Raw genomic sequence first — 26,723 nt, 5'->3', positions numbered from 1 at the left:
GCTGCTATAAAACGCTCATCAATCACAGAGGCTAATCTCAGGTTCTCCCTGACACTTTCATTGTTCGGGCCCTTTCTATACGGCTGCCTCCACATAATGGCCTTCTCTCTCTGCGCTGAGAGGCCTGCGGCTCCTGCCATGAGGGCCGCTCTCAAGTGGCTCGCCTTTGAAGTGAAGCACCGGCCCGAGAGAGGGCTAATCTGGACATCTGGAGGCCTGGTGGGTGAAGCAGGACGGAGGCAAAGACTCTGCCTATAGGTGACCTCGGTGTGGAATGAGAGAAAGCCATTTTACCAGTCCGAAACGAAAAAGGCTCCAATTTTCCGAACGGTCATTACACAGAAAGTGCAAAGAAAGGTTGAAATGACAAACAGCGTTTTTTCTTTCCATTTTCACTTCCATGAGACGGAGTTTGTATAGTTTCAGTTTGGCGTCATCACACCCTGCAAATACTGTATATTTTTTTACAAAGAACAGAGTTTACAGTATAAATAACTATCCCTCGGAGCCTACAGGTGGATGCTGGAGTTATGTTTAAAAAGTGCATACATTTGACAGTAAAAGGGAGAATTTAAAGGTGGGGTAGGTAATTTTGGAGAAACCAGCTCGAGTGCGCTAGAATTTGAAAATACACAGCCGGAAGAAATCTGCTACTTCCTTACAGAGCCCCTCCTCCAACACACACGAACGCGCACATGACCAATGAGGGCACGAGATAAGTTTGTGCACAGATGGAAGGCTGACAGGCAGGTAGGCCATCCAGTTATTTTAGCTGGGCCGGCTAAAATGATTGGTCGTGCTTTTTACAGTATTACGGCTTCCACAGATGACATTTTTTTATGGATTTTTTGTCAAAGCACTTCAGATATTCATTGCTATCGGGATGTTAAGAGCATTCCATGGAATATAACAAAAAGTGTATCTCGAGCCGGTTTCTCAAACTTACCTACCCCACCTTTAAGTGAGTTTCAGTTGGTTGTTAAACTCTCTGATTGCAGCATTACTGTTTTGGTCTCACTTTATATTCTTTGCGTTGCTTTTAGCCTGCAGCAATCAGCTTTTTCCCTTTAAAAAACTCCAAAAGCCCAGTCTCTAAACTACCTGCTCAGCACCAATTGTCAGACAGACCATAGTGGAGCATTTAGCAGCTAAAGAGAATATTTAAGTGTCCAGAAACACGACTCTAAATACATGATAATGTTGAGAGAGGGCTAATCTGTACATCTGGAGGCCTGGTGGGTGAAGCAGGACGGAGGAAAAGACTCAGGTGACCTCAGCTTGGAAATGATAGAATGCCATTTTACCAGTTCTGCGGATTAGAAGTCTGAAAAGAAAAAAGGCTCCAATTTTCCCAACAGCCATTACACAGAAAGTGCAAAAAAGGGTTTTTTCTTCCCATTTTCACTTCTATTAGACAGAGTTCAGGCGACAACATGGCTGAGTCGACCCTGAAGCACAGAGGGAGGCTTGGCAGGGAACAATACTGCAGTCCAAAAAATACAAACACACAAGGGGAAATGTCTGCAATATGGTTTGGGGGGTCGGGGAGGAGTATTTTTCTAATCACAAGAAAACCTTCTGGCCATATCTTCAATTTTTGTGTGTTTCCATCCTCGATTCCCCACCAGCGATTTTTCGGTCCTCCAATCTTAGTCAGCGCTCTTGGCAGAGGGAACACAAACAACCCTATTCAAAAATAAACACAGCAATTTTGTGCGTGTTTACCTTTCATCCCGCCATATCTATCTGAGAGTCAGCGCCCCAAACTGTTCCGTTCCATTTCACGCCCCGAGGAAGAACCTTGTTTCTTGGCCCACTGTACAGATGAACGAGCGAGATATCGAGCGCCATTATTCTGCACAATCATCTCTATCTTGTCCCCTTTTGCTTTTCTCTTGTGCGCTTTTATAGCTGCATGCTGAACCGCCTGAATGCTAAACTGTGAGGCTTTATTGCAACTGGCAAAGGAACGTTTATGAAAACCGTTTATTTTGTTACGGTGAAAGAAGACATTCGTATGCGTTCATAGAAAATGTGTTACGATGGCACACACATAATTTTGAGTGACTGAGACATGTGTTTACGGAAAGATGTTCCAAGATGCACAAGAGCCACATTTTGCTGCATTGAAGCATATTCAGAACACATAAAACATGCAGACACCATTTATTTTCCTCTGAAATGGTGATGTTTTAAACAACAGTAATCAAGATTCAAGGCAGATCCCTGCATTCTTACTTACTTTCAAAATGGTAAGTGTCACCGTAAAGTTAACGCCTTGAAATCTGCTTCCATGTCTGTAACTAATTACCATTAATTAACATTTCTGGAGAACAGGTAGGTCAGGTATGAGCATGACAAAAGCAAAAGCTTCTGGCTCAATCCAATATATTATCTTTTGCTTAAAGTTTTGTTAAAGTACAATTTCTTCCTACCTGTATGTCTTTTGAATTAATTGGAACTACTGTACAAAGAAGCCCTGACAACAAAATCCTTTATTGTCATTTTACTTAGGCAAAAAAAAAAAGTCAAATAAATATAAAATAATGTTTTTTGACGTGAGGTCATATGTACGGAAGAAGCATGTGAAATATATTTTGAAATCTGACCAAGAGTGCAGTTATTTTTTAATATCAAGAAAAACCTTCCCAAAATTCTGAGTTTTTTTCTCTGAATTCAAAAATTCACTTTTGGTCGGATATCTAAAAAAAATTTCACATGTGACCTTAATCCTTTTCCATACATATGGACACCACAACATTAAAGGTCCCATGTCATGCTTTTCTGGTTATTACCCGTCCCCTTGTGTGTTATGAAGGTTTTTCTGCATGTAAACGGTCTGCAGGGTCACAAACCCTCAAAGTACACCCTGTAGCGAGTACAACTCTAACACAGAAAAGACCTGTCTGTGCTGCCCCAGAACGCCTCGTTGGACATTTCTCTTTTTCCATTGTTTACTTCTTGGGTATAGTGACGTATTTCGGGTATAGTGACGTAACGTAACGTAACGGCTCCGCAGATTGGTCAATTTCCGCGGAGCCGCTACGTTTGGACCAATCCACGGACTTCCTCACACACACACACACTCGGCGGGACGTTGCGAGGCTCGCTGCTGCGAGGAGCGGGACACTGTGAGCTGGCTCACTGGTGTGGGGTCGGCGAGACAGCGAGACACCGCGGAACTCAGCCTGGGCACACACACAAACTCCCAGCCAGGCTGCGGGTGTGTGTGTGTGTGTGTTTGGGGCTGGGTTTCGCTGTGTCTCGCTGTCTCGCAGACGGCCACTGGGCTCACAGGGAGGGGGGGGGACAGGAGCTCCAACAAGCCGTGTAGGACAGAGAGTGAATACACATACTATACAGAGATGCTGTATGAGAAACCAATGTGAGTTTGGGAAATTGCACAATATAAATCTATTCTATTCTAACAATGGAAAAATGATCAGTAGAAATGGCCATGACATGGGACCTATAAAACAATAATTCTTGCTTATTTAAACTTGTAATTTCAGGGCTATCATTAATGTCAGTAAAGTTTGGGGTATTAATTTTACAGTTGCCTGTTTCTTCACTTCCTAAGACTTTCACAGTCTTTTTAAATCGTGTTTCTCCTCCCATCTGGTTACATTTCAGAGTTGTCACAGCCCAACACTAAATAAATTCCAAGATGTAAATAGAAAAAGACAAATTTATCCTTTAACCAACATGGTGTCAGTACATTTATCAGATTTGTAACAGGATATTAAAGTACTGCAGTCATTACTTAGAGCAGTGGGTCCCTGAATCTAAAAAATAACTCAATCCAAACGCAGACTGGAAGTGAAACTGACACTCAAGTAAAGACAAGCAGCTTTTTTTTTAAATATGAAATGTTGACACGTCTGCGCTGTAAGGAATACCTATAGACTCTCAGTTCAAATTATTTTGTAATAAAACATAAATCTCACAATAAGCCACTCATGGTTCTACAGTGTAGAGAGAAATATCTGAGTGTCATGTCTCGAAAGATTATTTAAATTTGTTTTAATATTTAATCGTCTTGTGCCAACGTCTTGTCGTCTAACGCAGACTACCAGCATATATCGCCAAGCTAAGATTATTGATTTGTCCAGTGCCTTGTCCTCTAGAGTGTGATTTTGTTTTGTTAGCTTAGTTTTCCTCTAGTTAGTGTTTTTGTTTTACCATACCTTAAAGGCCCCCTATTATACAATTTTTCGTTACTTTATTATAGGTCTCAGATATATACAGAACATGTCTCCGAAGTGTTCGTCTTCAAACACCAAACAGATTATTGCAGCGTCCCATAATCCCCTCTGTTTCAGCCCTGTTTCAAAAGTGCTGATTCTCTGTCTGTTACTTTAGATGAAAATAAGGAGCCCCTCCCCACGCCCCTCTGAGAGATATTTGGTTAAAAAGAACACAAAGGTGCTCTAGGAGGAGATTCAGGTGATAAGGTGGGGGGGGGGGTTACCTTGGTTGGTGATTGGCTAATGGTTACTCAAGCCAACACATCGTTATGACATCACAAACTGGCCAAAATCTGATCAGCTCATTTTCAGACAGGTTTTTATAGAAATGGATCAGGACAAAAAGAGAGAGAATCTTTGTTCCTGAAACTTTCAGAGTCTCTTTACACAGAGGGGACACATGCTGATGTAGAAGAGACATGAAGAAGAGGGGACACATGTTGATGTAGAAGAGACATGAAGAAGAGGGGACACATGTTGATGTAGAAGAGACATGAAGAAGAGGGGACACATGTTGATGTAGAAGAGACATGAAGAAGAGGGGACACATGTTGATGTAGAAGAGACATGAAGAAGAGGGGACACATGTTGATGTAGAAGAGACATGAAGAAGAGGGGACACATGTTGATGTAGAAGAGACATGAAGAAGAGGGGACACATGTTGATGTAGAAGAGACATGAAGAAGAGGGGACACATGTTGATGAAGAAGAGACATGAAGAAGAGGGGACACATGTTGATGTAGAAGAGACATGAAGAAGAGGGGGACACATGTTGATGTAGAAGAGACATGAAGAAGAGGGGACACATGTTGATGTAGAAGAGACATGAAGAAGAGGGGACACATGTTGATGTAGAAGAGACATGAAGAAGAGGGGACACATGTTGATGTAGAAGAGACATGAAGAAGAGGGGACACATGTTGATGTAGAAGAGACATGAAGAAGAGGGGACACATGTTGATGTAGAAGAACATGAAGAAGAGGGACACATGTTGATGTAGAAGAGACATGAAGAAGAGGGGACACATGTTGATGTAGAAGAGACATGAGAAGAGGGGACACATGTTGATGTAGAAGAGACATGAAGAAGAGGGGACACATGTTGATGTAAGAAGATACATGAAGAAGAGGGGACACATGTTGAATTGTAAGAAGAGACATGAAAGAAGAGGGGACACATGTTGATGTAGAAGAGACATGAAGAAGAAGGGGACACATGTTGATGTAGAAGAGACATGAAGAAGAGGGGACACATGTTGATGTAGAAGAGACATGAGAAGAGGGACACATGGTGATGTAGAAGAGACAGAAGAAGATGGGGACACATGTTGATGTAGAAGAGACACTGAAGAAGAGGGGACAACATGGTGATGTAGAAGATACATGAAGAAGATGGGGACACATGTTGATGTAGAAGAGACATGAAGAAGAGGGGACAACATGTTGATGTAGAAGAGACATGAAGAAGAGGGGACACATGTTGATGTAGAAGAGACATGAAGAAGAGGGGACACATTGTTGATGTAGAAGAGACATGAAGAAGAGGGGACACATGTGATGATGTAGAAGAGACATGAAGAAGAGGGGACACATGTTGATGTAGAAGAGACATGAAGAAGAGGGGACACATGTTGATGTAGAAGAGACATGAAGAAGAGGATTTTGCATAATACAGTAGGTGACCTTTAAAATACGTTTCTTCCTCTAGTGAGTGATTCTTTGTTTGAAACTTTGTATACTGTGTTTAAACTAATAAATACTTTATTCTGAAAAGACCTTCTGTGTTTGGGTTCATGCCTCAGAGTGCGGTCCTGACAGTGAGCTTTGGTCCTTAGTCGATGTCTTACAGTAACTCTCCCAGGTAAACAGTTTCTTAGAGTTATCAGATGTTTATAAATCACAAGCTTGTTGTCTGACCTTGGATGGAGACCTTGGGATGTTCCTTCTTGGTGCACTCAGGCTGGGTCAGCGGGTCGAAGAGCGACGGGGTCGTGGGGTCGACCGGGGTCTGCATGGAGACCGTGGGGAGGAGGAGGAGGAGGAAGAGGAGGAGGGCGGCCATTAACGAGGGGGCGGGGTCCTGCGAGGTCGTCGTCATGGTGATGACCTCTCCTCTAACTGCCAAGGTGGGCCTCTGGGATACAGCTGCAGGAGAGAAGATTCAAGATTCAAGATTCAAAGGTTTCAAAGGTGTTATTGTCATAAGCACAAAGCTATGTAGAAATGGCAATGAAAGTCTTCTGACCTGAGCTCCTCCAACAATGCAAGATATATAATAAAATACAAAAATAAAAAGTACAAAAGGTCTATATACATGTCAATAGAATATGATATGTACAAGAACAGAATATGAAATTAAATAATGTACATTGAGGCAAAATTAAATACGGTTTATTGCGGTGATAACTATTTATTTAAATTAGTAGATTGCAAGATGACAACAGGAATATTTATCGGGGCGAAAACAGAGTTCAGGTGTTTAGCAGTCTTATGGCGAAGAGACCACGACTTCAGAACCTCAATGACACACTTTCCCACCTGGCTTCAAAGAGAGGAAGATATTCCTCCTCTTTCTCTTCAGCTATACTTGAAAAATAATTTCTTCTCTTCAAAGTTCAATTCCTGTGGGCTCCTGGCTCTCAATGCAGCCACAGAAAGAGAATAAAATAAACCATTTTGGGTAAAAAAAAGTACATGTCCGTGGGATGAAAGCAAGGATAACTGCAAAGAGGAAATATAAAGCGGAAAACTAAAATACGAAAGACAACTTTTTGAAGTAAAATACAGAGAAAAGAAGAGAGGAATGAAGGTGTGAAGGACAAGACAACTCTATTAGCAATCAGGTATCTCAAAGAAATACCTCACCTCTGACCTCGAGGTAATTATTTAAAAATGTGTAATTAAACCTTGAGAGTTTGTTTAATGGCCGATTGAAATGAGAACATTAGTGCACTGCTCAATGAGGCGAGAGCTTCCACGAGTCGATGAAGCAGAAATACGAATGTGTGTCTTTCAAAGAAGTTCTGTAAAATGTTTGCACACTCACAGAGTTATTTCAGTGCAGGTTGTGAGGCTTATCAACACATGACTAATATCCAGTCATCCTCTGACCTCCTTATCCCAGTGTTATTTAAGCAAAGCCAGCCGGCAGACACACACACTTACGTTCCTACACAAAACACACACTTCCTGAGTAAATGTAATCTCCTCAGTCATAACATATGAGTGTAGAGGGCTGAGCTGAAACCCGCAGTTCATCATCTCTCTCCTTACGATGTTAGCTTAGCGAGGTGTAATATCATTTAAGTAGATTAAAAACTGAGAGCATCAACTTTCTGCAGCACTCTGGCTGGGACACATCTCTCTGTAGTGTGTTCCCTGCTAATGCGTCAATCAATAACAAATTATGAGCTTGGTTGAGTTGCAAATCAACCATTTTACCCCGCAATCAATTATCCCTCTCTGTACAGCTGGTAACTAATCAGGCAAATGTGCAGAGGGCCTGTGTTTGTCATTACAAAACAGTTCTAGAGTCAACAGGGCCCCGCTACTGCCAGCCAACACACAGTGGGTGTTTCTCAATGTCGAGTACGCTTGCTTGGTAGCACATGTCTTCCGAGCGTCTTGCTTCAGAAGCGAGGCAAGAATACTTCCTGGCATTCGGAAAACAAAGAGTGGAACAGGCTAGCCCCGCCTCTTACATTTTCCGCCACAGATTTGGGGAAATTGGTCCGTGCGCAAAGCATTGTGGGGATTTTAAGACCGCGGAGTCTACTCATGTGCAGCCTCGACATTTCTCCAAACGGAGTACGCCGGGCTCGGTAGATTTCCAAGTATGCTGGACATTGGAACAGTCCTTCGGCGGCACTCGATGACGTAGTATGCTTGAAATAGTGGCTCTGGAGCAGCTTTACTCGACATTGAGAAACACGCAGTGGGTGAAACAGGTGGAAGTATTCAATGTCCTCCGCTCCAGACTGACTCTTTCTGTTAAGAGCACAGACTGAAAGCACTTCAGTAAGAAAATGCAATGTTCTGCGTTGAAAGGCAATCCAGAAAGTCCTGATTGAGTGATGCATCAGTTTCAGGCTCTTTATCATACCTAGGCTGCTTCTTACTTGAGTCCTTTAATACTTAACGAGCATTTGTGTTCCAAAAAAAGCCTGGTATATTGTTCTGCTTTTACCAAATGAAAAGCCCATATCTAGGTGTTTTTAGGGTATCATAATTATGGTGGCTGACGGGTGCAAACGGGTAGCAACGGCCCAAAACATTTCCTTAAAGGAGAAACATGCTGCAGCTTCAGAAACGATGCAAATGTGCCAAAAGCCATGCATGATGAAAACATCTTCACCAACCTTTAGAAAACATATAATAATAATAATAATAATAATAATAATAATGGGTTTCATTTATAAAGCACTTCATATTTGACTTCAAATCCCGAAGTGCTACAAGCAGTGAGCATGGAACAGTATAAAAACAGTACGCAACACGGTAGAATGAATAAAAAGCAATAAAAACAAAAGGGTGGTAATAAATATAAGGTCTAGGGAAAGGCTCTATTGAATAGATGGGTTTTGAGGCCTTTTTTCAAACATTCTTCGACTAAAAGTGCTGCATAACGAAACGCAACAAATACAAAACGCTGCAAGAAGCTCAAAACACCACTAAAAAGTGACGCACACAGCTGGGACTGGAGCACTTGGTGACGTTTGGGGGTTAATAAAGTTGACCAGCTGTTACTGTCACTGGAAACTCACCTAAAATGTAAGTTTTATTGGCTTTTAATCAACTGATTCCTTCAGATATGATTGCAGATCTGCTATAACCTAGCTAGCTCACGTAGTAAAAAATACTGACAAAACACTCACAATTATGAAAAATGATGCTAACTTTGCCAACAGTGACAGTTCAGTGAGTGTTTTCTAAATACTGTGCATGTGTAGTCAAGCTGTCAATAATGTTTCCTTGTCAGAAAAGTTTCCCTAATTCACATATATATATATTTTTCTTTTTGCCATTGAGTGGAAATAAGCTTAAATCTGTTAAATGTAGTTTCACATGCCCCCTCCTGCAGACAGATGTCTGATTTTCAAAGAGTTGTTTGTTTCACAGAGCAAGCATGATTGTTGGAGTGTGCCATCAAATCGAGCTTCTCAAAAATAGATCATGCCACTCTCCTCGCCTCATGTTTTCAGACCGACCCCTGGAGGACCTCAGCGCTTCATTACATCTATTCCCGTGTTACTCATTAGCTAAATTACTGTATGTACTTTAAGTTAATCAACATTAGTTTGCCAGCTTTTAAATGGTTGCCTGTTCTGTCTGTAGGAAAGCAATTTCTAAGGGTTTGAGAGTCCTCATTATCATCTGTATTTGATAGATATTTGTAACCTAGACTGTGTCCATGCGCACCTGTGAGTTCTATGTTTTCCTGGCTGTGAAACACACTTCCTCTCGGGGATATATATAGTCTAAGTTGAAGCTGAAACTGAAGTGTGGAGCTGGCTGGGAGTTGATGACTGATCGCTCCTATTTGCAGACTGTTTTCCGGCCCAACAACCGAGTAATCTTCCATTTAACCCAGACTGCTATTTGCTGCTTCTCTGCTTTCTGGTTCTGTTACCAAAACCTTGGCAAGCTCACATTACAGTGTCTCAGATCACATGACTAACACAAGTCAAGCTGGGTTTTCTCTGTCTACGCAAAAAAGCAAACAACCTTTTTGTTTTTGGAAGTTCAAAATCACTGATGTGTAGAGGGTTGAAAAGTAAAAAAGGTGATGGAGTTACTTCTGTTGTTAGATTTAAAGGGCACCTATCATGCTATTTTTATGCATTAGCATAGGTCTCAGATATATATAAATATATAAAAAACATGTCTATGAAGTGTTTTGCTCAAAATACCAAACAGATCACCCATTCTAGCCATGCCTCATATCCCTCTATTTCACTTCCTGTTTCAAAAGTCCTGATTTTGGGTATAAAGCTTTAAAAAAAAAAAAAATGTGATTAAAAAAAGGAGGGGTCTGAGCTCATGCGGGACCCGGCAGCTACCGTCTAAACTAAATACTGCCGTTATGAAACGCCATATCATGAAGGATCATTTCTGAAACAGTATGGAGCTCAAAGTAGGGCTGTGCGATTATGGCAAAAATCATAATCACGATTATTTGGGTCAATAATTGATATCACGATTATTAAATACGATTATTCATTGACTTTGAAAACATCCATTTATTGAACTTTAAAACAAATACAAATAATAATTTGAACAGTATCTTTTTAACTGTTGATTACCCTGAACGTATAATTCAACTGAAAAACCAATACAAAAATAAATGATACATTTAAATAAATAATATCAAAATAATAAATACCAATAAACAAGATCAACAAATATTTTAGAGCGCACTTCAACAAGCTACTAAACATATGTAAATATGATAAATACAAATAAATTAGACTAAAATAAATTAGATCAAATATGTTGTCTGTCACAACCAAGCAAAGCAAAATAATCGTTTTTTTCGATTATGTTGTTTTCGTAATTGTGGCAGGCCAAAATCGTAATTGCGATTAAAATACTATTAATTGCACAGCCCTAGCTCAAAGGCTTTCTCTCTTGCCGGTTATACCACAAGGTGAGTTCCTTTTTATTTCCTGCTTCTTCACACACATGCTCCCCAGTACAGGTTAGCTCTGAGTGTTAGCGATGCTAATGTAAACACCGACCATATTACGTCCAAAACAGTCGGGCATTGTTTCTGATAGCAACGTTTCTGATAGGGCCGTGGGTCCACATTTCAGATATTACGTCATATCGGACGCAAATCTGGATCAGCTCCATTGTAGCCCCGTTTTTAGAGATTTGGGTACGGAGGAAAAGAGAGAGGGGTTTTATTTTCTGACGCTGCGTGAGTTCCCTGACACACCGGGGACACATATTCATGTATAAAAGACATCACAAAGTGCATTTTGCATGATAGGTCCCCTTTAATTAAAACTCACCATATGTTTCCTCTTTTTAGCATCTGGCTGTTCATGTCATAATTAACACTTCACTGATAAGTTTGGGGGAAGTGCACACTGACAGGTGTCTAGTTAACTTTCTAAACTCTTAGTTTCATAATTAATTAAATTCAGCTAAATCAAGGCATTCACAGAAAATAAAGGCCCATTGATGCTAAAAATAAAAATCACTTAAAACGGGTTTAATATACCAGAGAGGTAAAATAGGAAGCACAAATTCATTCCTTTTGGAGAGCCTACATAACATTATATTTCTCATACATCTTATTTTATACTGTAGTAGAGAGTGATATAAAATATGAGGAGGAGGACAGGTTGACACACGATTAGTTCTTGTGAAATCAAATGCTTACAAAGTATGAGTTTTCCTTACTAAGACATCCCATTTTCTTTATTCCTCTCATCCCAGTGGAGATGGCAGGTACATAATTCACATTAAATCAGTGAGTCCTGAAAGTCAGAGCCTGACTCTACAGATCCTCTCATTAGTCTGAGAGCCGGACGGAGAGCAGAGATCCTGACAGATGACCTGGTGTTAGCTCAGACTCTGCTGGAAGAGCTGGCACACACACAGGGAACCGTACTGTCAGGAGGAAGTTAGTGCGTGGATGTCAAGAAACTCATGTCAGACACTCAAGCAAGAACACACACACACACACTTCCACAAACTCAGAAAACTGGAAGAATCGAGCCATGGACAGCTGGTCACACTCCTTATTGGGTCACAGCGAGTGGGCAAAACTGCATGCTGTGTGCCGACATCCCCTCCTGAAGTGTGTGTGTGTGTGTGTGTGTGTGTGTGTGTGTGTGTGTGTGTGTGTGTGTGTGTGTGTGTGTGTGTGTGTGTGTGTGTGTGTGTGTGTGTGTGTGTGTGTGTGTGTGTGTGTGTTCTCGCATCCAAGAGTGTGTGTTTATACAAAGCGTGGCTCTTCAAGCCAATCCAAAGTAGCCCGATAGTGTCCATCCAATTTCCTGTCCTGCTGTGTTCTGGATTAGCAAGTTTGTCAGCAAGGAGCTTCGACAATCCATACCGTTGGATGAGCAGACTTCACACACACTCACACACTCACACACACACACACACACACACACACACACCGGGGGTGCTTTTAGAAAGTGTTGCTGAGCCCCTGTTTGCCCGTCGTCCAGACATCCTGCTGGAAACACAGGAGTCGATTAAAAGTGGACTGTATGCTGACGACTCCTGTGTGTATTGGACAAACAAGATGTTCAGACACGTCTCTCTGTCAATAACTTTGTGATTAGTGAGGAGAGAGATTTCCTGCCTAAAAACTTTGAGAATGGAGTCAGCCGTGGAGGCAGACGTGTTTTAAAAAAGTCCTGTAACCGGTAGAAGAATAAGCTGCAAATGCACTCAAGTATTTAACCCTTGTGTTGTCTCTTTATTCACTTGTTTCCTCCTGGTTTGACTATTTATAAAATCATATAATCAACCAAATCTTTGTTACAGCTTTTAAGGCGATGTTATACCTACTTATTACCACAAGGTTTAATCTTCCTTTTGCAAATGTGTGGTCAATTTACCTGTTTTACACAGAATAAAACCTAATCTTTAACATTTGTGAATGATTTTACCAAATTGACCCCAGAAGACCACAGATGCTGTTGATTTGAATAAAACCCAAAACCTAATGAAAGTGATAATGATTATTTTCTAGTGGAAAAACGAAGTATACGATCAAACATGTTATTCTACTGTCACTAACATCAAATGAACCTTTAGTCTAACATAAAAACATTTGGGAACAGGTCAAATTTGAGCCAAGGGTTATTTTTCATTTCCTCGCTCCTCGGGCTCGGTATCACCGGAAGTTGATTTGTCTGCGCCATCTTGAATACCGTCCCAGTGGCCTTATTTTTGCCGGAGGATCGAGGAGCGATAATCGAGGAACTACCAGACCATCCTCCGGTGAAATCCTCAGACACTCGCCCCGCCCCCTTACTGTGTATCGCTCACTGATTGGACGATGCAGCACATGCACTGATCTGGCTGCTGTCAGACGAGCAGATGTGCGGCGTCATCACAAACAGACGTCGCTTCACGTGACGCTCCGGAGGAAACGACGTCCCATTGCTCTTAAAACTCATTTCCCTGCTTCTCGTGGTTTCCTTGCGTCTCTCCATGCTTCCCTGGTGGGAGGGACTAAAGGCAGGGAAATGACGCAAGTGAGGGTTAAAGCAATCCATTTAACCGAAGTGAGATGCAGCCCCAGGACAACAAGAAGTATGTTCAAGCACAGGATGCTCCTACGAGCTCAGAAAGGGTATATTAACCCTCTGTGAGTCTAATCATGCTACTGAAACTTCTCCACATCAGGCGTAGAGACGCAGCATTTATGCCCACATTTTTCTTTTTAGTGCAGCCTCTAAAATAGAGCTGAAATAAAAGATAATGTAACACTTTCTTCATTCATTTCTGAAGTTTCATTGCTTTTATGAAGTCTTTTTCAAATCTTCTCAAGTTTTAAAGTCAAGCGTAAATTGCTTTTACTTGTGAGTGCTACAGCAAATCAGCCACATAGGTCGCATGTACTCTATTGTGTGATTGTGAGTCAAAGAAAGTGTGGTTTCATGATGTTGTCCCCATCTTCACATTCATTTATTTCAAACTTGTTCCCATGCAGACAATAAAATCCCTTAATTCAAGTATATCGACATAAGGAAGCCATTTTATCAAACAGCAGCCTGCTACACAACGAAAGAGACATTTTAAACAACAAATCACATTAGACTTCCTGCTCAAATGTCCTTTCTTATCTTACTAACAAACATGAACACATATGTTGTCCTCCCCTTACTAAACGAGCCATCAAAGAGAAACATGTACGGGCAAAATGCACCGCTAACGTCTTGATGGCTAATTAGCTGCTTAGCTGCAGCACATTACACAGCATGACAACATGTCTGAAAATGTCATCTCGGTGCATTTAGCCTCTGCAACGGTCTCCATAAAACCAGAGCTGACAACACTCTGACTTCCCATGATATGTAGGATACACAAAATAAATGATAACCCAGCACTGACACTCCCCTCCAGCTGCTGGTGACAAAAAGGAGCATTTTTGATATTTCCCTGAGGACATTTTTCTCTTCTAATTGTTTAAGAATAATTAGAAATACATTTCTGACAGCTGGGATGACTTTCAGTTGACTTTGAGGTAAAACAAGTCTTATCAACTTATTTTTTGGCAGATTTATTTTTGCTTTATACAATATTTTCCTCGCCAAGTAAAACCTTGTTCGCGGTCAAATTTAGTTAGCTAATTAAAAAACAATAGCAAGCTTATGCAAGTGTTACAAAACAAAGAAATACTGTCTCCATCCTCATCACTCAGCTAAAAACAATGGTATCTTTATTTAAAAAGTTGTGAGATTATTGTTATTTGCTGATATGCAAATGATACCTGCTTTTCTAAAGTTAGATGTACAATGTAAGCTGTCAGGAAAATGTGTTTCAAAACTAGGATCATTTCCTCTGACATGCTATGAAGTGACAGTCTGGGAATAAAGTAGCACTACCGTAAACTGTAATGAAGTACAATATTTGATTTAATCCACTCTTCACTATTCACAGGAGACACGCAATTTGACCTCAATGTTTGAAAGCTGGAGGCAGTGTGTTTCCTGTTAAAGGTCCCATGTCATGCTTTTCTGGTTATTACCCGTCCCCTTGTGTGTTATGAAGGTTTTTCTGCATGTAAACGGTCTGCAGTCACAAACACAGAAAAGACCTGTCTATGCTGCCCCAGAACGCCTCGTTGTTTACTTCCTGGGTACAGTGACGTGCCCGTACCCAAATGGACCAATCTGCGGACTTCCTCACACACACACACACACACACTCTTTTCTCAGCTGCAGCTCCGCCGATTTCTCCTCCCTGAGACGGCGGGACGCGGCGAGGCTGTGAGTCGGTGTGTGAGCACACACACAAACTCCCAGCCAGGCTGCGGGTGTGTGTGTGTGCGCGGGCTGGGTTTAGCTGTGTCTCGATGTCTCGCAGACGGCCACTGGGCTCACAGGGGGGGGGGGCAGGAGCTCCAACAAGCCGTGTAGGACAGAGAGTGAATACACATACTATACAGAGATGCTGTATGAGAAACCAATGTGAGTTTGGAACATTGAACAATATAAATCTATTCTAGTAGACCTCAACAATGGAATTATGATCAGTAGAAATGGCCATGACATGGGACCTTTAAGTAAACCCAACAATGTCCATGCTTAAGCGAGGGTTTTAGAACAAAGAAATACTGTCTTATTTAATTTCTAAAAGTTCTGAGACTATAGATTAATGATAGTTTCCGCTTTTCTAAATTTAGAAGTGCAATCTCAATCTGCAATGTAAGCCGTCAGGAAAAAGTTGTGTGTTTCAAAACTAGGATCATTTCCTCTGACATGCCATGAAGTGACTGTCTGGAAATTAAATAAAGTAGCACTACCGTAAACTGTAATGAAGTACATAATTTGATTTAATCCACTCTTCACTATTCACAGGAGACACGCAATTTGACCTCAATGTTTGAAAGCTGCAAGCAGTGTGTTTCCTGTTAAGGTGAACTGCATTAATACTTGATGCTTCAGCTTGTTGTAAACAACATAAAAGCAGTGCAGCCTGGGACTTACAATACAAACTGACTACGGTGTCTTTGTGCTGAAATAATTCGGGAACCTGGACAAACTAAATAAGGGGTTTGAGAATAAATAATTTCCACTCTTTATGGAGATTGCAGCCGGTGCATCTCAACCTTTCCTGAGCTCACACTCACAAGTCCCTGCCAATGCCAACGTGTATCTATGGCAACAGAGCGGCAAGTTGGTAGTCAAGCAGCAGGAACCAGGTTGAGTGGATTTCAGCTCAAACCTCAACGTCTCCCAGGGGAGCTGCATGAAACACAGTGAGGAAGAGAGGTGCTTAGGACAATGGAAGGCTTTGAGTATGCACACATGAGCAAAATGCATTTTAATATAGAGAGATGTATGCATAGAGATATACATTCAAGGCTTTACTGGCATGTGCACATTACAGTAGCTACAGTGTAGATATGGCAATGAAAAACTTAAAAGTCCCCTATTATACTGTCATCAATATATCACAGGTCTCAGATATATACAGAGCCTGTCTCTGATTGGCTGAAACACCAAACAGATCATTGCAGCATCCCATAATCCCCTCTGTTTCAGCCCTGTTTCAAAAGTGCTGATTCTCTGTCTGTTACTTTAGATGAAATAAGGAGCCCCTCCCCACGCCCCTCTGAGAGAGATTTGGTTAAAAAGAACACAATGGTGCTCTAGGAGGAGATTCAGGTGATAAGGGGGGGGGGGGGTTACCTTGGTTGCTGATTGGCTAATGGTTACACAAGACAAAACATCGTTATGACATCATAGAGTGGCCAAAATCTGATCAGCTCATTTTCAGACAGATTTTTATAAAAATGGATCAGGACAAAAAGAGAGAGAATCTTTGTTCCTGAAACTTTCAGAATCTCTTTACACAGAGGGGACACATGTTGATGTAGAAGAGACATGAAGAAGAGGGGACACATGTTGATGTAGAAGAGACATGAAGAAGAGGGGACACATGTTGATGTAGAAGAGACATGAAGAAGAGGGGACACATGTTGATGTAGAAGAGACATGAAGAAGAGGGGACACATGTTGATGTAGAAGAGACATGAAGAAGAGGGGACACATGTTGATGTAGAAGAGACATGAAGAAGAGGGGACACATGTTGATGTAGAAGAGACATGAAGAAGTGGATTTTGCATAATAGGTGACCTTTAACATACTGTATATAGGACATAAAACAAATAAAACCGATATAATAGAATGTTTTGAGATGTGCAAGTAAATACAAATAAAATAGGAATAGTGCAAGAACAGTCTATATACACGTAGAATGGAATATAATATAGATAAATAACTAGCAAGATGCAAACAGATGAATGTGTATGGATGTTCTTTACAGAGTTCAGGTGTTTAATAGTCTTATGGCCAGTGGGATGAAACTGTCCCTGAGTCTGGTGCATGCACTGTAGGATTTATAACGACAGCAAGTCTGACAATTCCTGTAATTTGTATGGAGCCAAAATGTCTCTTCTGTACGTAACACTTGGAGAGGTTTGGCTCAAATTGAAGCTAATGCAGTAGCACTTAATGTGGTTTGGCTAATAGCTAATGCACCTGCAGGATTATTGCTTTTGAGTTTGTGTCTTCATGGTTGAATGCATTTATTGTTAATTGTGCTTTGGATAACAGTGTCGCCTAAATGAAATGTAATGGAAAGAAAACTGGTGCTTGCAAGCAACATTTGTCAGAATTCGCACTGTCCATTATGTTCAACCTTCATTAAGGCTTAAGAACTCAGAGTAAGCTATTAAATAATATATATTGTTTTCTATTTAACCAGCAGTAAGTCCTAAAACCCCAACATTAGATAGGGTTTTTTAACTTTGGGTTCTCGTGTCAATGGGTTTTCTTAATCATGTTTTGATTACATGCTTGAAACAAGGTCTGTACGGCCCGTCCACACGGCGGCGTGCGTTGAAGCTTCAACGCTTCTGCCCATTCACTTTGAATGGGGTGACGTCACTCTTTGCCGAACTGCATTGTGGGAGCGTCGTTTCGCTTTGCTCGCTTCAAAAGTTGACCAATGTTCAACTTTTGAAGCTTCGACGGAAGCGTCAGCCAATCAAATCATATGCCAGTACAAGCTCTAGCCAATCAAACCGCGTGCTTGTGTGTCCGGGGCGGGAGATTCATGTGATTGGTTGTTGGACGAGTTTCAGACACGCCCACCGGCAAGCTTCAACGCACGCCGCCGTGTGGCCGCTGCGTAAGAGATTTGAAAGGTTTGTTTTCCAACACAAGTCAGTAAATACCACGCCTAACATAGTCTGCCTTTAGCTTGTGGGGAAGTGAAGTCATGTGACTGTGGTGTAGTTCGATTATTTTGTTTAGCGTTAGCTTTTACTTCTAGCGATTGCATTTATGCTTAAAAAAAAACCTCAATTTCATTTGGGAAGATTAGCCTGCTGAACAAAGCATGCAAGTATCTATTTGCAGAAGACTTTATTTTCTGCAGTAATCCAAAATCCAATATCAGAAAGCTACTGGCTTTTTGTTGAGAGAACCAGAGCGATGCAATCCCCCAGACACAAATCCTCATCCTTGCAGCACTTTATTAAGAAATTATGAATATAAAAAGGGAAGATTATGAACTAAAAGGCTTAATAAAAGCTCCATCTTTTCCCCCACCTCTCCTGTACAAACTGTGTGTCAGAACATGGCTCCTGATGTTACCTTCAGCGAGACAAAAGACTCAGGGAAGGAGGCCAGGAGGTTCCAAATCTTTCAAAACATGTCTTTGTGATTCTCAGAGCACATCTCCCTCCTCCGGGCAGCGTGTCTCTCGGCAGGTGAGTCGATCCAAATCGTACCAGCTGTAAAACCATCTCGCCTTTCTTATTTGTATCCCCTTCCTCCTCTTATCACTCCTTATTGGATTTGCCCCCTGCTCCCTAGTTTTGAGAGTCCACTGTCTGCACCTTTGCTCGCCGTTTTGCTTCTTCATTTCCACCTCTCCTGCGGGGGGGGAGTACCTCTAATTACCGCTCAATGCTAAGTCCCTGAGCCCCATCTCATCAGAATCTATTATGACACTGATTAAATTGCTTCTGGTCCATTGGGAAGAATAGAAGACTTGCCTATTTTATGAAGAGGAAGGAAGTCTCTGTGGCCACCGGGTGAAAAAAATCATGACTGTTTGTTGCTTTTAGAAAAATATGTCTCTACAGAAAGCAGATTTAATTGGTAATTTCTGCAGCAAATCCCAGAGGACGGATCTATTTTTCCTTTTTCCTTTGATTCGTTAGCAGTGATTACACATTATTGTTAAGCATCTTTTAGCAGGATTTTATGTGAACGTGTGTTTCAGCCTGCTGAGATCCTCCCAACGCTCATCAATAGCTCGTATGGCACGCGAATACCAAAACCTCATCCAAAAGCTCACAGGAATTCCCCTCGCTCCGAAAAATGAATTACATCGGAAGGAAATAACACCTGTTTCCTCAAGGAACTAAGATCGATGCCTCAAACTCTGAGTGTAAATCAAGCAGGTTTCACAAGAGAATAACTCACTGTTCTCTGCTCAGTACATGAGAAAAGTCTCCAGTTAAGGATGTCTGTTTACATGTGGCTCTGTTTAATGAAACTAACAAATCAAACCCACCTTACAACACCGTGATGAACGCCGACAGTCACCCCATGGATGCATATTGCCACCATATTCCCATCCTATTCACCCGCTCCCATTCCTCCCCTCGGGGGGTTTTGGTCCAGACGAGGCTACATTGCCCGTGTCTAATTCGCCTCAAAAGCACAACCCCACCAATCTCTTTAATGCCTGCAATGTGATGGGAGGGTTGGGGAGGGGGTCTCAAGGGGATGGGGTCGAACATGTAGACAACACACTTGGGGGAAGGACGCAGGAATGTGCGATGAAGATGGTTACAGATAGAAGATCTTTTTTCTTTCTCTTCCAGGAAAGAAAGGGTGAGTGTGGGGTCAGAGCGAGGGTCTCTTGTTATTGAGTCTCTTCGCTCATGCTTGAGAGGGCAGACACAACCAGAAAGGGTCTTCTATAGGATGGAGGGGAGGGTTGACCTCGGCCTGGAGAAATGTGTGTGGGTGTGTGTGTGTGTGTGTGTGTGTGTGTGTGTGTGTGTGTGTGTGTGTGTGTGTGTGTGTGTGTGTGTGTGTGTGTGTGTGTGTGTGTGTGTGTGTGTGTGTGTGTGTGTGTGTGTGTGTGTGTGTGTGTGTGTGTGTGTTGGGGGGTGGACAGCATTGAGTGATGAGGTTGGGAGGTTGGCAGGCGCTGTCTGGATTATGTCAGTTATATTTTGTGTGGGACGACCCCAGCATTTTTATCATTAGTCCAGCGTCCCATAATGCCTCAATCTCGCAAATTGAGAAGATGTCCAGTATTAGATTGACGGCCGCACTTCAATCAATCAATCAATCAATCAATCAATCAGAGTTTATTTATATAGCCTTATATCACAAATCTGTCTCAGGGGGCTTTACCGTTTGTGCAGAATATGAAATACAAATACGTCACCCTCTGTCATTAGACCCTCACAATGGACAAGGAAAACTCCCAAAGAAACCCAGCCGTACGTAAATGGGGAAAAATGGAAGACTTATCAAACGTGGCTTTTATATCTAATGCTATCACGATTAGCTGCGTCAGATTTCCTGGTAAATGTTTTCTATGTTCCCGTCCGTTAAATGATTTTCCGATAAAAACAATCCCATAATCTGCAATACAAGTAAAACTGTCTCCTGGCTATGACTCCCATTCAATTTAGAGATGACAGTTCATTGATGTTTTGTAAACAGCCTCTTACAACACAATCTCTTTCGACATCTACCTACTTGCTTGTTTCAAAGATTTTCCCCGTCACAGCTGATTACATTTCCTCCGTTGATGTTACAGCTGGAATCACTCACCATATAGCAGACACTGAATATGATATGCTGGAGGGCAGTCATTTGAGATTTTAAACACTTATTAATCATAATTATTTTACATCATCACTGGCAGGTGAAGTGTAACTTTGTAATGGTCATTTCCACACATGTATAATGCTGATTATTGCATTGTGGAATTGTTATTAGATAGTAATGTACATGCCCTGGACTATTAAGAGCGCTTAATAATGGAATATTTTCAGGCAGATATCGGAAACACTTACAATTAATAATAATAATAATAATAATAATACATTGGATTTTTATAGCGCTTTTCCTAATGCTCAAAGACGCTTGTTATCAACACTGTTACGTAGATATAGTACACTTAAATTAAATAAACTGTGATTTCTGACACTCGAAATGTTAAAAGCCACAGATCCATGACCACTAAGAAAACTTGGAGACTGTAATATTAGGTCTAAAGCTCCTAAAGGAGTAAGTAGGTAGTCCTTAAGTTGAGATTTAAAAAACAAAAAACACAATAGTTTCTGCAGAATCAGGCAGGGCTCGATGGACGTGTTTCATAAACCTTTGTGTGTGTCTTTATGCATTTTTAAAGTAACCCTCCTAACCCTGCAAATCTCAGCCTCTTGTAAAAGTAGATCTGCCACTTGAAGTAAAAAACAACAACCCGAAGAAGAGTGTGATTGGACTGATTGGACTAAAGTTTGATTACAGTGTAACTTCAGGCCAGAGGCTCCTGGTCAGTAAACGGTGAATCAGACGGCAGTATTATTACATGCTCTGATTGCACAGGGCGCTACAGTATGTCTTCTTTTCTTCACTTACTGTACACACACACACTCACACCCACTGATTCAAACTCCAACATCAAACACACACCTGTAACATCCAGGCTTTTTATACCTTCCCACATCCCTGGTCTGTAATAACACACTCTGTTTGGCCCTCAGAAACTCTATTACGATTTCACTTGGCTGTGTCTTCCACAGTCCTATACCTTTTCTCACACACACACACACACACACACACACACACACACACACACACACACACACACACACACACACACACACACACACACACACACACACACACACACACACACACACACACACACACACACACACACACACACACACACACACACACACACTTTAATGTGATATTATCGACCGTGTCTACCTGATACTGTGTGAACTGGGAGCCCCGGGGCTTGTATTGATTTGAACTCACAAAACTAGTTCAGAGAAGCTCTGGGAGTAAGAGACTGTTCAATTCCTGCCACCACTCTCACATTAGAGAGTTATAATGCAGGCGGCAATATAGAGAGCGGGTTGTAGTGAGGTTACAGAAGAAACAATACTAAAGCAGGTTAAAAAAAAAACTTGTAAATGCCAGTGTCGCAGAATCAAACACAGTTATATAACAGACATTTAAAAAAGCAATTTGCTACTCTAAAGGTGAGCGTAATTACGGTGGATAATGTCTTTGGATAGTCATTGGAAGCTTTAAAAGCCTTCTGCATGTTTTAAGTATTATTTATTATTTGAAGCAGAGATTATAAGGTAGGTAATTCACTTCAGAAACACTTGTTGTTATATTCCATGGAATGCTCTTAACATCCCGATAGCAATGAATATCTTAAGTGCTTTGACAAAAAATCCATAAAAAAATGTCATCTGTGGAAGCCGTAGTACTGTAAAAAGCACGACCAATCATCTGAGCCGGCCCGGCTAAAATAACTGGATGGCCTACCTGCCTGTCAGCCTTCCATCTCGTGCACAAACTTATCTCGTGCCCTCATTGGTCATGTGTGCGTTCGTGTGTGTTGGAGGAGGGGCTCTGTAAGGAAGTCTGAAGGAAGGGGCAGATTTTTTTCGGCTGCGTACTTTCAAATTCTAGCGCACTCGAGCTGGTTTCTCCATTCTTACCTACCCTACCTTTAATGTGCTGTGTTCGATTGTAAATCCAGATATTATTCCTATCTTTCTTTAAAACAGGTGGAGCAGCGATAGATCATTCTCACAAACAATTTATTCAAATAACAACAACTTTTTAGTGTTTTCTGATGGACAGAGACTAATGTTTGTCGTCCACAGCTAACTTTAAATATACCGGACTACTTTCTGTGGATCGATATCACAGTTCATGGTGAATTTCCTTGACAACACATCCTCCTTAGCGGCCTACTAGCAAAAGAAAGAAGACCTCCAGAATGTCTAAATTGACCAATCAGCATTGAGTATTCATCCAAGTTGTCTAATAGAGAATCACTGATACAATCGACATGACAGATTACTCAGTGGAATTCATCCTAACCTATTGATGCCTTGACTTTTCTCACAGGTTGATATAACTTCTTGTACACTTCCAGTCTTCACTCGTGGCCTTTCCTTGTCGTTTAGCAGAACTGTGTCAGAGGGTCAGAGGGACGGGGTCCAGATGACGGGCTATTAGGGAACAAAGAGGCCGGGACATGAATAACCGCTCAAACAAAAGGTCTGTCCGACACGTCTCTGCCTCACGGACACAAAGGAGTGGAGGGTGTTAATTGGAGAGGCAAAGGTCACTGGGAAAAGGCGAGTTTTGAGGCGATGGGGGGCAAAGGCAGCTTTTATCCAGGCTGCTTTCTGCGAGAGAGTGTGAAGGTCAGACATATTTTTGGTGTTCAATCAAGAGCTTTGCAGATTTTGCATGTCGTTTTCAAGTTTAGTAAGCTTTCCAGGACAGATTGGCTGAACTTTTCAACTATGTTTCATCCACGTTAAGCGACTAGTACTTGAGAAATCAGCCGAGAGTCGATTAGTTGATTCATTGACAATAATAATAATAATAATAGATTAATTTTGTTAGCGCTTTTACGGGTGCTCAAAGTCGCTTTACAGAGATAGTGAAAGGAAAAGGACAACAAATCAATATAGTTAAAGTCAAATTAAAATTAAGCAATACAAAAACAATCACACATTAAAAGCCAGATTGAAGAGGTGAGTTTTTGTACGATTTTGAAGGTGGTGAGGTCAATTATAATGTTCTATAATAACGTGCAATCACGTATCTGCCACTATGTTTTTTTGCACTACTAAATACTGTTAATATTTACTTAATCATGTGACCATCTATGTTTCCTGTAGATATGTAATTGATATTTTGTACTGCACTGTTAGTGTACAGTTGTATTATTATGCTGCTGTGTTTATTGTATTTTTGTAACTCTGGTACAACAATTTCCTACGGGATGAATAAAGTCTTATCTTATCTTATATTATCTTGTAAATAAAGAGCTCTAATGACTGTTTTGTCAGTCATCAGAAATACATTCAAAACATTTTTGACTTCCTACTAACCCTAATTGAAAAAAACCTTCTACCAAATATACATAGGTGTTTATTCTTGCGATTTATGGCTGCTACTTAGACTTGTTTGTACTATGGTTGTTTACAAAGTTTGTATTACATGTATACATGGATCTCTAATTTAATATGTTAGCCTGTTTATTTAGATTTCATCTGCACTGTCCCTTTGCTGCTGTTTCACTGCTAATGTCTTCGCTGCGGGACGAATGAATAATATTTGATTCAGAAACTGATCCTTCGATGTGAGGATCTTTGCATTATTTATCTGTTTATTACATATTAACTGAATCCCGCTGGTCATTAAAACTGTCATTCAGACCGAGTTAGAAATGGGAAGAAGACACCTTAGGGAGCTGGCAGTGGGATGCTTTACAGAGTAAACAATTAATTGATAAGGGAAGTAATCATTAGCTGCAGCCTGGCAGACCACAGAGTCCAATTACATCTTAGTTTATGTAGTTGTTGACTTTCTATCTGCTGTCGGTGATGAAATAAAATGCAATTAACCGATTCTGTACTTTTTCTTAGAGTCTAAATAAGACATTATTTTTACAGAAGCAGTATTTAGTTTGACTTTCTGTTCATCTTATTCTATTTTACATATACACAATTTAGTTATTTCTGCATTTTACTGCCGCTATTGATGTATTTTCTTGTATGTTGCACTGTGGAGAAACTTAGTCCGCTCTGTGCGCTCTGGGTCCTGCTGCAATTCCTCTTGTTTACGTACTAAACACTGCGTAGAGTGTGGTGCGTAATGGGTGTGCCGCTGGCATTCACAATTTATACTTTACGCAGGACCATATCTATGGAACCCATTGGTCGATTTGAGTGATTTACACCTTTTTCTTAACCATTAGATCCAATAGAATCCGATGGGCAGTTCCCAAATCCACGTAAACATTACCATTGCGGACGTAATAGAGAAGCAAACGAAGCACATCTGAAAGTATAAGCCTTGACTGCAAAACTTTATACCCAGTTTATTGCCATAAATATGATGATGTATTATCAGTCAAAAATTCTACGTGACAGAGACACATTGGATTAACCTTGAGCGGCGTTTTTATTCCGTTGAACACAACTTTTGATCACAAATCAAAAAAGGTAAGATGTAATTATTGTAATATTTTTGAAACCGGATGTTGTTTACTTTCTCTTTTCTGGCTGAAAGCTCCGCAAATTCGGGGTCGTACAGTGATGACACTACATGTATGGAATATGTGGAGTCTCAGCTTTAATCGGATATCTTGTTTGTGCAGTTACGATAAGTAATAAGGGCATTTTGAGAGTGAGTGCTGTGCAAAACTCCGTTAGCATTAGTTAGCATTTTTTCGCAAAATGCTAATTCAAAGGCTTGGTATTACTCTTGTTTCTTTTAGCTAAAAATGGTTCATATCTTCAGTTAGCTGAGATTCTTACCGTTAATCTGGTGCTACACATTAATAGTTTCATACATTTAAGAAGCCCTGAGACATTGTCTAAAAAAAAAAAGTGGGAGGGGTCCAATGGGGGGACCGCCGTGCTTAAGAGGTTAAGACTTTTATGCCAAATATACGCTGCAGCTATAGTTTGAATATTAAACAGAAACTGTAACAAAGATGGAGGGATTTATTTCCTTATTATATAGCCAATAATGGGGAAAAACAATGCTATATTGCAACTTTATAAGTGAGAATAATGAAGAAAAATGGCAGTAAAAAAAGTATGAATTGATATGAATGTTGAAAAAGAGTTTGATCCATTATAAAAATGTCTGACTCTTTTTGTCCACTTACACATATTGACAGTTATCTAAGATACTATTAGTATAAAACACAACAACTTCAAATGTGTTTGTCTTTGCTGTTGAGGATGAATCAAATGCAATAAACCAATTATTGTTATTCTTACAGTCTAAATTCTACAATATTAAAAAGTAATTGACTTTAAAATACATTAGGGATGAATGTATCTGTTGCCCTTATAACTATGTCCAATTAAAGAAATGTCATTCTGTGACTTTGAAAGAAAGACAGAAATAAAGAAGAAGAAGAAGTAGCAGTAGCAGAGTTCCCGTTAGCCGGTAATTACCGGACAATGACCGGTAAAATATGCTGAAGTCCGGCAAATCTAAATCTCTCCGGTCAAAATGTCCGGTCAAAATAATTTTCCCTTAGCGCAATACCGCATCAGTTGCGCCACTTATGTGACAGACAAGAATAGTATGTGACAGACAAAAGAGTATGTGACAGACAAAAATTGTCAATTCTAATGTCTAACACTTAATGTGGAGAAAGAGATGTCCTGTATGGGTTGATTGTGCGTTGATCTGTTGGTAATGCCTCGGGGTTCCGGTGGGCATGTAAACAAATGCATAATGCTGCGCTATACTTTGTGGCCTCATCCGGTTGCATAGCGACGCTTATTGTTTAGGTGTCTTTTAACAAGCAGGTAGTCATATCATTAGCTAGAACTAGCTAGATCTGATCGATATGGACATAAATGCGAGTAAAGTCTAATCTGACAGGAGAGAGAGATCGGCTGCTGCTGACGAGTCGACACGCAGCTCTGCATGATCCCCTGCAGCG

General features: G+C 40.8%; 1 protein-coding gene across 7 annotated transcripts in view; it reads right to left on the bottom strand.

The window, feature by feature from the left end:
• sema5ba (sema domain, seven thrombospondin repeats (type 1 and type 1-like), transmembrane domain (TM) and short cytoplasmic domain, (semaphorin) 5Ba) overlaps positions 1 to 26,723 on the bottom strand; it is a 239,458-nt gene that overhangs the window by 140,111 nt on the left and 72,624 nt on the right. For 5 of the 7 annotated variants that reach the window (XM_034147142.1, XM_034147138.1, XM_034147143.1 and 2 more), the window contains one exon: positions 6,167 to 6,394. In XM_034147142.1, the coding sequence (XP_034003033.1) occupies positions 6,167 to 6,347 (181 nt within the window). In that variant the 5' untranslated portion in view covers positions 6,348 to 6,394. Of the gene's footprint in view, positions 1 to 6,166; positions 6,395 to 16,070; positions 16,146 to 23,119; positions 23,176 to 26,723 lie in introns of those variants that run through there. The other 2 variants (XM_034147141.1, XM_034147140.1) reach the window with 2 other exon arrangements.

The sequence above is a fragment of the Trematomus bernacchii genome, unplaced genomic scaffold (assembly GCF_902827165.1).
Source record: "Trematomus bernacchii unplaced genomic scaffold, fTreBer1.1, whole genome shotgun sequence".
Lineage (NCBI taxonomy): Eukaryota > Metazoa > Chordata > Actinopteri > Perciformes > Nototheniidae > Trematomus > Trematomus bernacchii.
Note: the sequence above shows the minus strand (reverse complement) of the source record. Positions and strands in the feature narration are given on the sequence as shown.